General features: G+C 42.0%; 1 protein-coding gene across 1 annotated transcript in view; it reads right to left on the bottom strand.

Moving 5' to 3' along the window:
* Positions 1 to 5,874: 5,874 nt before the first annotated feature.
* SVEP1 (sushi, von Willebrand factor type A, EGF and pentraxin domain containing 1) overlaps positions 5,875 to 14,577 on the bottom strand; it is a 132,632-nt gene continuing 123,929 nt past the window's right edge. Inside the window, exons 48-50 of the mRNA XM_062599029.1 lie at positions 12,942 to 13,037; positions 10,011 to 10,104; positions 5,875 to 8,442 (exon numbers count right to left, since the gene is read on the bottom strand). Of these exons, the coding sequence (XP_062455013.1) occupies positions 8,412 to 8,442; positions 10,011 to 10,104; positions 12,942 to 13,037 (221 nt within the window). The 3' untranslated portion in view covers positions 5,875 to 8,411. The remainder of the gene's footprint in view (positions 8,443 to 10,010; positions 10,105 to 12,941; positions 13,038 to 14,577) is intronic.

Here is a 14,577-nt window from a genome sequence, read left to right on the forward strand (position 1 = left end):
TGTGATGAGGACCTGGAGCCTCTTTTGGGTCAATTGGGGAGTCTAAGGCAGGAGAGCTGTTATATAAACCTGCACCTTCATTTTTGCAATTTAGCTTTTATTTCTATCACCTTTGAGCCTAGTGATGAATTTCCTTGGAAAGGTAGGTGGAGGCACATGACTCCTACTTCTAATCATCTGTTTAAATGCATGATGCTTCCAGAAGTGTCAGTGCTCAGTGTAACCTGAGTCATGTGTCCCTAGGCAAACAGTCTGCATTCCTATTCTTCATTGCTTTTACAACATCTTTGCATTATTACATGGGAAAATCTCAAGAAATACAAATAGCTTCTTGACAATAGAGACATAAGAAACCCGCTGGAATGAGGCCTACTGACTGTACAATACAAAGTTGTTATCATGCTTTAACTTGTCTGGATTTACACTAACCAAGCTGATGATGTCCAGGATTTTCTCTGAGGCAGTCTAGCCCACACATCTCTTAGAAAGCACATACGGTGTGCTACCTTGGAAAATCTGCTCTGCTTATTTTCAGTCCTATTTCTTTATATCTTCTTGGAGCGACACTCAGTGCTTCCTCTTTTGAGAGTGCTCACATATTGTACTTCCATGTAACCACTTGTCCATGGCTTTTGTTGGCCAGTCAGAGGAGAAATCAGGAGCTCTCTGTACTTGAAGAACATTTACGTTGCAAAATCGTGCTCTGGATAGATAGGAAATGCTAGCATTAAGGTTCCCAATAGGATCTGACTTTCTTGGCTGTACCTGTGTGCAGTGCAATCCTTAGTGGTGTGTCCATGTCCTATTTTCCCCTGCAGAATTCCTGGCTATATTTATCTTTCATTTTATATCTGCAACTTTAGAGCTCCACATGTCTAGCCCTCTAGACACTTCTCATTCCATTTTGAAATCAGCTTGCCATAAGTTACTTATTTCATATACCAACCAGCACATACACAGGGATGGAAGCAACATTATCTCAGTCTGGCCAGACAGAACCCAAAGCCTTGCTGGAACCAAAACATGTGGATGAACCAAAAATCCCAAGGCTTTTATTCCATCATTGCTGCACTGCAAACTGTACTCTCTCCTGCCTAGGACTCTGTCAATGTTGCTCCTTCCTGTGGAGAAAATCCACACCAAATGGGTGAGTACATCTAGGACACTAGCATACCTTCACACCTACCTGCCTAGGGCACTTCCCCCCCCCCCCCCCCCCAGGAAGCATTAATTTGTCATTTCTAACCTTAATTTCACATATTTTCCCCTTAATTTGATTAACTTTTCTTTGTACAATTTATTCCCAGGAGTGCTTGCAGCACCTCCTTGTTTATTAATAGAAGAATTAATTAATGAGCTGTTTACCCCTTATCCCAGGTCATTATCCAAGCTATTTAATAAGATCAAACCAGACATCTAGCCTAGCAATACCTGATTGACTGGCTGAGTCTTCTACCAATGTTCTGCATTCAGCTGAAAGCAAATCAGCCAGTGCTGGGCACTTAGCAGCTCTCCACCACCACTTGCATTGTAAGCACTATTTCCTCTGTGTATTAGGATCCCCTAATGTCTAAGGTTCCAGCCCAGAAAAAATGATTCTTTTTAACCATAGAGATGCAGTTAAGTACCCTTAATTGTTCTGTGACATAACCACATACTTAAGCACTTTCTGAGTGGCAGAGAGACTCTGTGGTGGAGATAGCTATGCAGCCTGGTTTTCCCCAGACAGCACAGAGACTATAGCAAGGTGCCCTGGGAGAAGGGGTAATCTGGTTGGAGAATCACAGCTTGGTATCTCAGCTGATGTCAGGAAAGCTCAGGAATGCAATCCTGTGCAAGCCCATTTTCACTCTCAGCACTGGAAAGGCTTAGTCTGAATTTCCTCTCTGCTGTGGAGAAGCTGTGGTTGCAGGCAGCCTCACCATCTCCTTCCCTCTTCCTAGTGCCTGTGCTGCCACAGATGGCCTCAGCTGGTTTATCACAGGGCTTTTTCCCCTCCTGACATCTTCACAGCAGAGGTGCAGATAACCTCTTCAGTACTCTGTGGCTTGGAAGCTCCAAGTCTACATTGTAGCTCTGTAGAAATAATTGAGAGTAGTAACTCCCTTTACAATCTCATTGCCACTTAGCAATACTTGGGAACTATCTTCTATGCATGCTCTTTCACCACTTTAGGGAAGGCAGATGGGATCTCTGCACATCCCTGGACTCCTCTGTTCATTTGCATCAGGTCAGGATCTAGCTTATGGCCATGTTTACTGAGTGGAGGCTCGGTGCTTAGAGATGCACCAACACATGTGCATGAAAGTGTTGTAAACCATAGCAGTGAACTCAGTGTGAGGGAAAATGGAGATTTCAGGATGCTGGGGGGGGGGGGGGTAGCTCCTGGTATGCCTTTGCTCCATGCTTTAAGGGTTTACTGGGCAAATGCAAGAGCCAAATGCTACTCTAGTGACTGCATTAATAACTAAAGTTTGTAAAATGGGAGGCATGGCTGATCAGATCCAGAGGAAGAAACTGTGAAGTAACAGCAATCAGAGGAGTGCTAAACTCCACAGGGCTGCAGCTGTGCTTTGCAGAGGCTGCAAGCGACTTCCTCATAAGCTGATACATACTTACTGGTATAGCGTAATCATGATTTCTACTTTGACATCTCTGCTTTTCTGAGAATTGCTACCAGTGAGGCTCTCTGGCTGCTGGTTTTATTGTTGAATTAATTTGACTGCCTCTGAGTTATCTGCAAAAAGCATGATGCTCCTTTTCTGACAGTACTTGAAGAGCAGAAAAAGAGAGCATGGACTAGCAGGGGTGACATCATGGTGTTTGCCACTTATGGCAAATGAACAGATATATTTCCCCAAAGGTAAAAAAAGCTGCTGCTTCCTAGGCAAAAGGAGAGGGAGTACTGGGAGAACTCACCAGCTGCAAATCTCTGCCCTCAGTGAGGAGAGCTGCTGCCATTCAGAGCACCCTTTCCCACTTGCTTCTGAGCTTTGGACACTGCGAGGTGGGCACACTTGCTTGCTCTGTCCCTTTCTTTTGAACAGAAGCTGCCAGGGGGCAGCGACTGGCTTGTAGCTCAGGACCAGGGCAAATCAGACCTGCCTATTCCCTTCTACAAGATTTGCACACTGGGAATAGCTAATTTTACCTGAGGCTGCTGGATGAAACATAGTATATGTGTGACTTAGGAGAGAAAAAGACTGTGTTGGAATGCAAGATGTCTGAATATCAGTCCTTATCAAGATTCTGGCCTGCTAGGTGACGGGGGGAAAACACTGCACCACTGCTCTGTGCCTCAAGTTCCTCACCTACAAAGAGGAAGTAACATTCCTTATTTTCTGCCAGAGAGCTCTGTGTCTTTGTGCCACTCTTTCTTCCCTTACAGTGGCTGGTTTTGGCCCTTGCCATGTGTATAGCCTCTGGATTAGATGGTAATGGTCTGGGACAGCTCATGTTGTCACAGCCTCAAAGCTTCTGGGACAAAGAGGAGACTTGAGGCTTCAGGATGCAGTGGAGGGAGGGGGAGAATAGAGCAGCATGCCATGCACATGCTATTTCAAGCTGGTATGCCTTTGCTCCATGCTTTGAGGGTTTGCTGGGCAAATGCGAGAGCCAAATGCTAATAACCAAAACACTGGTTATTAATGCAGTCACTTGAGTAGCATTTGCCACTTGTAATAGGTGTGCATGGCATTAATAGGAGCCACTCGTCAGCTCTTGCTAGCGAACTACAATGCAAAGGAGGAAGAAGATTCACTGCAAAGAATTTAAGACTGAGAAGATTAAGGTTAGTACCAGTACACTGGAATAGTAATGAGGTATACGTATGACATAAACACAAGCTGCTGAAAGGTTATTGTGTACTTTCCACCCTTGAGCTCTGTGGTGAGGAGTTCAGGTAACCTAGTTGTTTTCTTTCCCCTATGCTTTAATCCAATCACCAAGGACACAATCTCACTATCAAGTCTACAGCTGAGAAATGACCTTTACTTCCCATGTGAAAATGTTCCTTTTCTGAAGGCTTTCATGTTCCTCTTAAGGTTCTGTAGGAGGACTACCATGAGTAATGGTGGTAATAATGCTTAATTCTCATCTGTCTTCTTTGTAGCACTTTGATGGAGAAGGAAGGGCTCATCTTTTCTTTGAGGTAGAAAGACTTGAACTGATATGCTTGTGGTGACATAGCCTCCCAATGACAGGGAGAAACTCAGTATTGTATCCATTACGGGGTCTCCTGTAGGGTCTGTCTGCACAACCAGGGTGCTTGCACTGGTTCCTTATGAGGAAGTATGGACCAACCTGCACCAAAGGTGAAGAGCATCAGATTTTATACTGCTTTGAGCTCAGCTGGGAAAGTTCGCAAGCATGCATGACCTGCATTTTGGCAGGCAATGGGAATGTGTCAGTTTAGAAAGCCAGAGCAATGGAAATCCAGCCTGCTCCTGGGAGAGGAGCTTGTGGTAAATCAGATAGATATGTGAAAAAATGCTCTGCTTCATGTGCATGAGTAGATAAATGGAGAGAAATAAATCAATAACGCTACTATAGACTCCATTTAGCCTGCTGGTGGGTATTGCAATGCCTTTCTCTCATTGCTCGAAATGCATGATCAGGGTATATTCTCCCAGAAACCATCTGCAGTGCAGTAAAACCAGCAGGGATCCTTACCACAGTGATGATCCAGTCCACTCAAAGACCAGTCTGAGATACACACTATTCCTGCATGAGTTACAAAAAAGCTCACTGCTCAGACTGGCCTTGAGGAAAAAAGGTAACTCTTTACAGTAACACCTGCTGGCTCCACTATCCCTGTCAGGTGACTCTGTGAGATCAGAGATGACACTGGTACTTTTCCCACTGTGTTTCCAAGAGCAGAGAGACACAGGTGTCAGCAAAGACTCCCTTCAGCACTTTACCTTGTTTGATTTTTATGGTGAAGAGGCCTGGGTCAAGGAAAAAAGCCCAATTTAACCACACTCTGTTTAAAGAAGGCAGTACTCTATATTTCTACAGCATGTACAAAATCGGAGTCCATGTGCTATGGCAGCTCAACTGTTCCCTCTCAGGATTACTAGCAGTATTGGGAGGATTACTGCTTTATGCATATTTGCATTTTTTCTATCAGGTACACATCAAATTTCAAGACTTTGCTGATAGCACCAGCTTTAACTTCATGCCCATTTTTGGCTGGTGGCTTATGGGAAGGCTTTGAAACATATACTGCCTCTCATGCTCATAAATGTCCACATGCAGTGAGAAATCCCATTGCAAGTGAAAATTTTTCAATGCTCTTACTGAAGCCAATGACATTGTCCCCCCCATCTTGACAGCTGTGGGATTACAGTAGTAGTGCTGAGGGCTTAACAAAAATAATCTCCCCACCCCCAAATCATTTGATAGCTATGTCATATATTTTCCTTGTTTGGAGGGGTGAGATTTGGGTTATGAAGTCTTCCTTTTGTTATATATCTTTTAGCCAATTCTGTCCGAATATGGGAATCTCAACAGCTTTAAGAATTCCACTGCTAGTGCAGAATAAAACAAGCCACATCTCCATCTGGTGTAAGCACTGAGTGAAGCTGGCTTTACCACATCTGTTTATGCCAGTGATAAATTTGGTCCTTAAAGGTTTTAATATATACCTCATCAGCAGAGTGAATTTGAAAAATTATACACTAACGGCATTTTTTACCTAATCTGGAATAATTCAGCACATCCTTTTAAGGTCATTGTTAATTATTTTACCTTTTCTTTTGACAGGAGCTCCAGTTCCCTAATACTCAGATTTACCCATCAGGTCACAAAGGGTAGGCAGAGATGAGAATTTGTTTCTAGGTATTAGGAAAAAGAGTTCACTGTTGTCTCCATGCATACTAAACAGGGTGCAACTTTATTTACAGTGTAAAGTGCATCACACAGAAGTTGTTTAGAACACACAACAAGCAGTGACATAAATGACAATACAGCATTGGGAGGGGAGGGGAAATGTTCCTGCAAGTTTCAAAACATCATCAACAGCATTAATATAACAATCTCTAATTTCACCTACTCTGTCCTACCACCACATCTGGTTATGCAACATGTTGACTGGGTTGATTGTGGGACTCCATGTATTATATGAGTTTACTAGTGTGAAACTGAAGCACTAAAAACCAGCCCTGAGCCCCAAAATACTCCTCTCCAAAAATGTCCTGCCAGCTCTAAACACTTTCCTAACCAATGCTGTTCTGCTCTGGGGGACACCAGGGCAGAGCCAGGGCAACACAACACACACACCAGAGAAGTACACTAGAAAAGGGACCATTTACTTTTTAGAATATGAGAGGGACATATAAATAAAGATCTATTTCTGCCACCATTGCACTCTTTTGCTTGAGGGCTCCTAATTTGCTCCCTGCTGTTTCCATTCATACGCTGTGTGGCAGCAAGGAGTTCAAGAAACAAAGTGCCTATAGATGGTGGTGACGATGGGGTTGCAACATGGATACTACTTACTGAACACTTTAATCAAAGCTGTAAACATCAACGGCTGTGGAGCTGGGAGTCAGAATATGCCTGCTATGTGCAAGCAGAGTCCAGGAAAAAAGCAGTTCATGAGAGCTGTAATGACAGCTCTTTTCAACTTGTTGCAGCTCTCGAATGGAAGGAGTCTGCCTTTAAATTAAGTTGGTCTCTGAACAATTTACTCTTGATCTATACATTTTTTTTAATTGGTTGTTGACTGAAAGCTCTCACTGACTCACAACCTCACTTGTTTCTTCCTCATTTTGGTCTTGCATTAACAACTATCAGCTGTGTGTCAATATTTACTGGTGTCCTGTTCTCAGAACTGCTAGCTCCTTTTTGTGTCATACCACAGTTCTCTGTCCAAGTTCACGCACTCATTCAAGGAAGGTAAATTTATAAAGGGGGGCACGGCATGTTCACTCAGAGTCTGAAGGATAATTAAGCAGTAAAGTTGCAGAAGATATTTTTTTTCCTTCTTTCCTAAGGCTGAGTACCAGTCATGCTTTTCTGTTAGTGCTGGGAGGAACAGAGCTTCTGATGTAACAACTCTCACAGATCAGACTTTGTGAACTGATGCCAATTACCAAACATTTGTACTCAACAACTGCATGTGTTTTCCACTCTCTAATTTTTGCTTAACTGTAGGTAAATCTTAGCACTTCGGTTCATCAATGCACAACTTGATGATGGCACTCAAGTATGTGCTATTCTCAGGTGCAATTTGGATCAACACTGTGAGAAAGGGAAATCTGACTGCTGCATGTGCTCTCAGCAGTCCTTGCTCAGCAGGGCATTCGTGCCTGTCTGTGCACTCAAGAGAGGCCTTTTCCAGTTCTCTGAAGACTCTGCACAATATAAATACCACCACTCTGTAAAGAAATAGCAAAGTTTCACCTGTAAACATAACTGGGGCTTCTCCCCCCTATTTCTGGGCCAATCTTTAGGACCCCAAACCCATGTATTAAAGCATTCAAATGTCAGATAGCTGCTAGACATGCATCCCATATGTACACAGGGAAGAGATGCTGGTTATGGGCAGGTGGTAGTTAGCCTGGTGGTAACTGGGAAGCATCAGTTGCAGTGGTCTGACTGTTTTCCACTGCTGGCTCCTGGATTATCCAGCAACAGAGCTAAACCTAAACTGCTCATAAGTCAAAAAGCCTCAAGAGCTGTTGTTGGTTACACTTGGTCTATTCTTCTCTGAATGACACAGTGTTGTCTCATCTCTTTCACATTTTTGGGTATTTTACCAATAAGCCTCAGGTGAAATTCTCCCCAATGCCTATCATTAAGCAACCTTCCAATGAATTAACATCACATAGTAAACATTGCTGATTCTTATTATTTTTAGGTTTATCTAATACTATAGTTACACAGTGGACGCTATAAAATGCACTTCTTATTTTAGATCAACATGAGCTCAGAAAGAGGCCTAATGCAAGGGTAGTGGCTCAGTTATCCTTGAGCAACTATTCTTCACTGTCAAACTGCTGGACTGCAGTGTGCTTTGGCAGATGGTAAACAGAACTGCCCCCTTCTGTTTGATTATGATTGGCAATATAGTGTGTTTCAACCAACTGACTGTATGTAAGAAATGGGAAGGACTTCACTGTGCACAACTACTTCCTCAGTGGGCAGTAGGAATTTTTACATTTGTATGGTATGTGCGTGTATGGTGTGTGCGTAGCAGCATATATTTGATACACTTTTGTAAATGAAAAATACAGAGATTTTCTTTAAAAAAGGGAAAGATACAGGAAAAATGTATCACAAAATAAAATACCAAACAATGGAGCTTTGGGAAAAGGGAAGAAATAGATTTGGTTTACAATGCATTAAATTCCAAGCCCTGGTGCCTAGGCTGAAGAAAGATTTCTGAATGTGAAACCGTTGCTCTGACGTTAAAAGGGATAGAATCCAGCCTTCCGTTTCCTGTGTCAACACATAAACAAAATAAAATTAGTGCTGCACTGCACATGTGGAACACGGTCAAGAGTGAGGCACATGGGGAAGCTGTTTGAAAGCAGACCAAGGATTATAGCCCCGCAGCACATGACAACATATTGAGAGTGGGGGGAGAGAGCGAGCAAGACACACGCACATCTGGTGTTTAATGTAAATCAGGACTCATCAGAGCGGTTTGGAGCTCGTCTAGTCCTGGATGCTGATAAGAAGCTTTGGTCCCTTGAATTTCCCATTATAACTCACTCCTGGTAACGCCTGCTGCGCCTGTATTGCTTTGGGGCCCTATGCAGAGTACTGGACCCCATTATAAGAGCCACAGTGGAGTGAGGCCAAAGCTTAACAAAATACAGAACAAATCTCATCATTGCTTTTTTCCATCCTCCTTTTCCACAATTTGTCCAAAAAGAGGAATAAAAAGTGTTCATTGGCATTGGATTTGTATGTATCTTGGAGAAAAACATTAACGTTCAGCTGTTACTTATTTAGCGCTCCGGGAGTGGCCAATGTGTTCAGTAGGAGTCTGCGTGGGTTGAGGTATTAATATTTCTGGTACCTGTGGGTTTCATTACCACTTCACAAAGGTGAGCAGGAGAACTCATTCTGCATGTTTTCTTACAGTTTTTGATTCCTGACCACAACAACATCATTGTAATTTCACTTGTCTTCCTTCTTCAGAAGTGTAAATTACTCCTAATGGCAGCGGAAACAAAACATCTCTCCAAAGAAACTTGGGCCTACTCTGGCTCCCCTGCAAGCCAAATGCCCAAACTTCACAAATCATCTTTAAGAAAATAAAGCTAAAAGGAGAGAATGACTTTTAAATGGTCCTGCATGTTGCAATGGGACTCGCTTTTTCTCCTTCACCATCTCCTCCATTGGTCTTGTTAGAAATGAAACAGCCAACTGAAACACAAATACTGATAAAGCTCAGTAAGAAAGGACGCACATGAACAAGAGGCAAACCTCTTGTTCTTGGGGCTCTTGATACAGGGACTGCACCATCAAGTGATTGAACTGGACTTGACTTGGAGGCACTGCACTGTCCTCTTGAAATATTTACAGCACTCAACAGTATGTAGCAGAACTGTTGTTATTTATAACACCTGTTGTATGGCCCTTCTTTTGTAAACCTGGACCCACCTGAGGTACATACAGACCAAAATGAATACTGTTTATATTCAGTAGACCACCTGGATTTTCAGAACATCCCATATTATAGCACAACAAGCACTTCCACTTTCTTCATCAAAGATAAGGCTAAACCTTGCAGGTTTGCCTGCTTACTCACATGTGAGTACAGCAGTTTGAAGAACTTCTATCTATCCATCATTTTGCAGAACATTCTCTAAAGTCTTCCAGATTGCCTTTAAATCATGACCAGTTCATTGATTAAGACGATCTAGAGAAGCTCTTCTGCAAAATCAATTGCATCTTTTTTTTCTTTCTTTTTCTTTTTTTTTTTTTTTTTTTTCAGAATTACAGTTCAGCAGGGTATGAGTCAACCTAGCCAGGGGAGAGTGCCCAATAACACTTACCTAGAGCAGTCATGTCCAGTCCATGATGAGGGACAATAGCATCTATTTGGCCGTATGCACTTCCCACCATTTAAGCAAGGTGACTGGCAAATGGCTGCATGCAAATAAACACACACATTTTTATTAATGATCACACCCACTCCTAGCTGATTAAGGAACAGGGCTCTGAAAATCTTGCCTGTAGTATTTTGTTGAGAGTGAGGCACTCTCAACAGTGAACATAAACACAAACTGTGAGTTTGTTGTGAAAGATCTTTTGCTCCGGAAAGGGCAGCCTTAGACATACATCTCTGCTGAAAGCGATTCAACCTCCTCTATTACTTCTGCTGTATTATCTTATGTTGCCTTACAAATGCTGAGGGTTTTTTTTTTTGCTCCAGGCTGACGCAGAAGAAGGAATGCAAACAGAAGCTGGAGGAGGAGAAGAGTGAGAAGATCAGCAGGAGAATAGACCTCATTTCTAGGGGAAAAAAACCTGTTTATTTGAAAGAAATGTGATACCTAAACAATAGCCAGAACTGAGTTCAGAGAAGCAGAAACCAGATGTGGTAAAAAGTCTAGAAAGAGGCAGAGCAGAGAAAGTTAAAGGCCAAAGACCTTTACATCATTTACAAAATCTGAATCAAAAAGCATGTACTGATCAACAGCAGATAAGGCTTCACACAATGGGACCTGTATGAGGGCAGGGAAAGGAAGCAGAGAATGACAGAAAGTCCCTGAAAGACACTACATAGCCTTGAGAAGTGTGATTAGGGTACAGGGCATTTGAGTCAGAGAATAAACACTAGCCTGCCTGATAGGAGAGTACAGGGGAAGTTACGAAACAGTTGCACCTGCTTGTGTGCTACAGCTAACCCCAAAGATAACAGGCAACTAAACAAAACAAAAAACCCCCAAAGCTTCAAGTTTCCCCTATCAGTTTGGAGACCAGAAGATAAACCACTATGTGATTTACAGAACAGATTCAGAGACTCAATGGGCTCCATTGACGTAGACATATATAGAACAGGACAGCCAAAAAACATGAAATGTCTTAAGAAGATAACGCCATATCTAGAGGACAGACCTAAAGACACCAGTGAAGACAAACTCTGGATAACATCTTTGCAAGGAATATTCATCACTGGAAACTCTGACTAAAATGAGTTACAGAAAATGGAAGAAGCAAACACCAGAACATGTTGAAGAGATGGAAATACATTGCTCTCATTCCTTTAGAACAAAATATAAACTGACAATGGCAGGATGTTACAAAGCATTAATTATAACTGATTGTACAATTAATTGTGTCATATTCTTTGTATTGAAAATGACTTCTGAATCTAGAGTGAAACATGTGAATGAAACATTTTTGGTTCTTCCTTCATGCACATAACTGTTCCAGTGAGACTAGCAGCAATTCAGATATTTCTCATCTTATTTTGTTCTCTCATGGCAAAAAGTCAAGACCAATGGTAAAAAAAAGAAGAAGTTTAGTAACTTCATATATATTGCTTACGAATATTTATGAATGGACTTTGGTACAAATACAGTTGCCCACTAGAATTTTTTCCTGAGTTGCTGAAGAGCAAGTCAGCCTGGACAGATTTGAACTGCTCGCCCAAAAATGAGAAAAGCCATTTTCCTTCTTGGCCATATATGCTGTAATAGCTGCAAAGTTTATGAAATATCAGAGGAAATGCTGTGTGCTGTGCTAGGCAAGTATCTCTTCAAAGAATGGGAGTTCTGAGCTAAAATCTTAATTTTCAGATCCAATTTGTAGAAGGATGGTTGGATTTGTACTGTATCACAGAGCTTATTCTGCAGACTCACTATTTTAGTAGATTATCAGATAAGGAAGTAATGTCAATATTCATTAACAACAGCAAAAATGCCTTCTGTAATTCACCCTGTTAGCCACTCTAAAGGCCTTCAGGAAGGCAAAATGAGACCTTCATGTTATGGCCTCATTAGCAATCAGTTAAGGTGTGCCTGATCAATAAAAATACAGTGAATAGACTAAATAATAATAATTATTTTTAAGAATAATTTTATGATTTATTCATAATTAAAAACATTTCAATGATCACTCAATTTCTATGTTTTTTTTTTTTTTTTTTTTTTTTTTTTTTTTTTTTGGGGGGGGGGGGGGCTATTTGCACAGGGATAAGCCTTCCAAAAACCAACTTATGGTTAGTCTTGAGATGGAATTCAACATGTCATATATGGATTCAAATACTATCCCTAATTTCAAATTAGGTTCACCTAACACAAACTGACTTGCCAGGGCACATGTCTGAAACCCTGTATCACTCCCTACCACTATCTTGGTGTGTTACATGCCTTTGAACCTCAGTTATATGGAAGTAAGAGATCTATTAAAATGCAGTTTGCATTAAGTTTGTTCAGAGAGGTCAGATCAAGCCATTTAATTCAACCTTTTTTAAACACATCCTTGCTTTGCTCTGCCCTCTTACCTTGCTCAGGATTCAGGACTGAGTTGGGCAATCATTTGCAGAAATTCCCCATACTAGACAGCTATCCAGTAAACAACCTCTGAAGAACCTGCAGTTCTCTTATCAGTTTAATGGTGAACTGCACATGCTGAAGCTAGAAATAAGAAAAATTACAATCCTTCTTGGGAGTCCTGTTTTATTTTTCTCCTTGAAAATCTCTCTTCAGCATTGCATTTCGTAGAATGCTCTCCAGCTAACACTGTTTGTCCTTTCTGGTAGCAAGCTGTTCTGAGGATTGTTAAGCCTCATCACAAAAAAGGAGAATACTCTGAAAATGGTGTGCAGCTGGGGACAGCAAATCCTCTAGGAATGTTATTGCAGGACTAGGGTTTCCCGTGAGAAGCTCAGCATTTACTGGAGAGCCCTTAGTGAACTGTGCTATGTATTGATGGTAGTCACAAAGGCTGAGGAAAGAAGCGGGTGAGAGGAGTTTTACCTATATGGCAGCGCGATCCAGTCCATCCAGAGGGGCAGTCACACTGGTAAGGGGCCACACAGCGACCTCCATTGAGACATGGCAGGATGCATATTGCTAAGGAGAGGAGAAGAAAAGCAATGAAAAGAATTATCTCCTGTGAAAGCAAAGAATAAAAATTTTAAGTGAGAATGCTACTTTTGTTTACCAAGAAACTCCAACCCTTGCCCCCATGAGTCTTTGTGTGCAGTATCAGCAGAGCTGAGTAGCAACTATCTTCAAGGCATAAGGCGTGACTACCATGGGCCAGAAAGGAGGAAGAATGAGGACAAACAAATGGGCAGACTCGAGAAATTGCATGAGTTCTTTAGAGGATCGAAGGCTCTGCTCACTCAGGGAGGAGCAAAGGTTGCTTCTTGTTTCTCACATAGTATCTACAAACAATGTTTACTTCTCTGAGAGAACCATGCTTTCACCATGGATTTAACAGAATTCCCTCAATGCTATATTCAAATCAAGGAAATTATGCAATACCCTTAGAAATTAACTTGTTCTGTGCCAGTGAAAATGTGTTGAGATGGGTCACACTACCAGCCTTCCATGCAGCAATGCAAGGCATCTGGGGTGCAACAGGTTGACTGTGGTTGGAAGCTTTGGAGAACAAACAAAGCAGAGAGATGCTGCATGATACCAAGCAGCTGATGGTCTCAGACCAGATGGTCCAATTGACTTACGCTGTTACTGCTAGCATGTATGCAAAAAAGGTCCAATTTGCAAACCACAGTTCATGGCTTCCTGAGTAACTTTTCAAAATTATTCCTTCTAATACACTAACTGAATGGTGTGCTTCGGTGAGCATGTGCTAGTAGAAAGATGAGTTGAGTTGGGTCTCAAGTTTGGACCCTTGAGTGGCACTTCCACTGAAGTTTCATTCTGGGAGGGTGGATGGGAACTGCAGAAGATTGGTCCAGATGTTTTTCCTCTTCCACTGCACTTCCAAGATCAAGCTGAGCGATTGTGCTATCTTGGATAAGAGAGGATTTGTTACCTTCCAGGAGTTCACAGGACTAACACATATCACCAAGAATTACTGTTCTCTATATCACTAAATTGATGGGGTTCTGCACATTTTTAAGGGTAGCCAGGCCTTTCTCAGGAAGCTGAGACTGGTTATCTGTGAAAGGTACGATGAACTATCAGGTAACTAAATCGTGACAGAGCTCTGTGGCTTCACCCTGAGAGATCAGTGCTCAATACTGGTACTCAGAAATCCTTTGGCTTCCAGAGAAGACACTCAACACCAAGGAAACTCGAAGCTATCTTTTCTGTTCACTAGTGCATCTTGCTTAACAAACAACACTACAAAAGGAGGTGGGGCTAACAAGCTGTGTGAAGCCCTTTCCCCCCTCCTTACCACCTATGCCAAATGAAAGAAAATACAGAGAGAATAGTGTCTATATCTGTATGAAGTGTAATCAAACTAGTCAGCTGTCTGTTCCCTTGTTTCATACAAGAAGACAAAGTCTGAACTGGGATGGCAGATCAAAATGACTGGGGGCATGCAATTAGTCTTCTGGTCGTGAAGAACGCATGAAGTATTGTTATTAATGGTAAGGCAAGGAAATCAATTGTGCTGTGTCAGGCACAACTCTGCGAG

This window comes from Rhea pennata, chromosome Z (assembly GCF_028389875.1).
Source record: "Rhea pennata isolate bPtePen1 chromosome Z, bPtePen1.pri, whole genome shotgun sequence".
Classification (NCBI taxonomy): domain Eukaryota; kingdom Metazoa; phylum Chordata; class Aves; order Rheiformes; family Rheidae; genus Rhea; species Rhea pennata.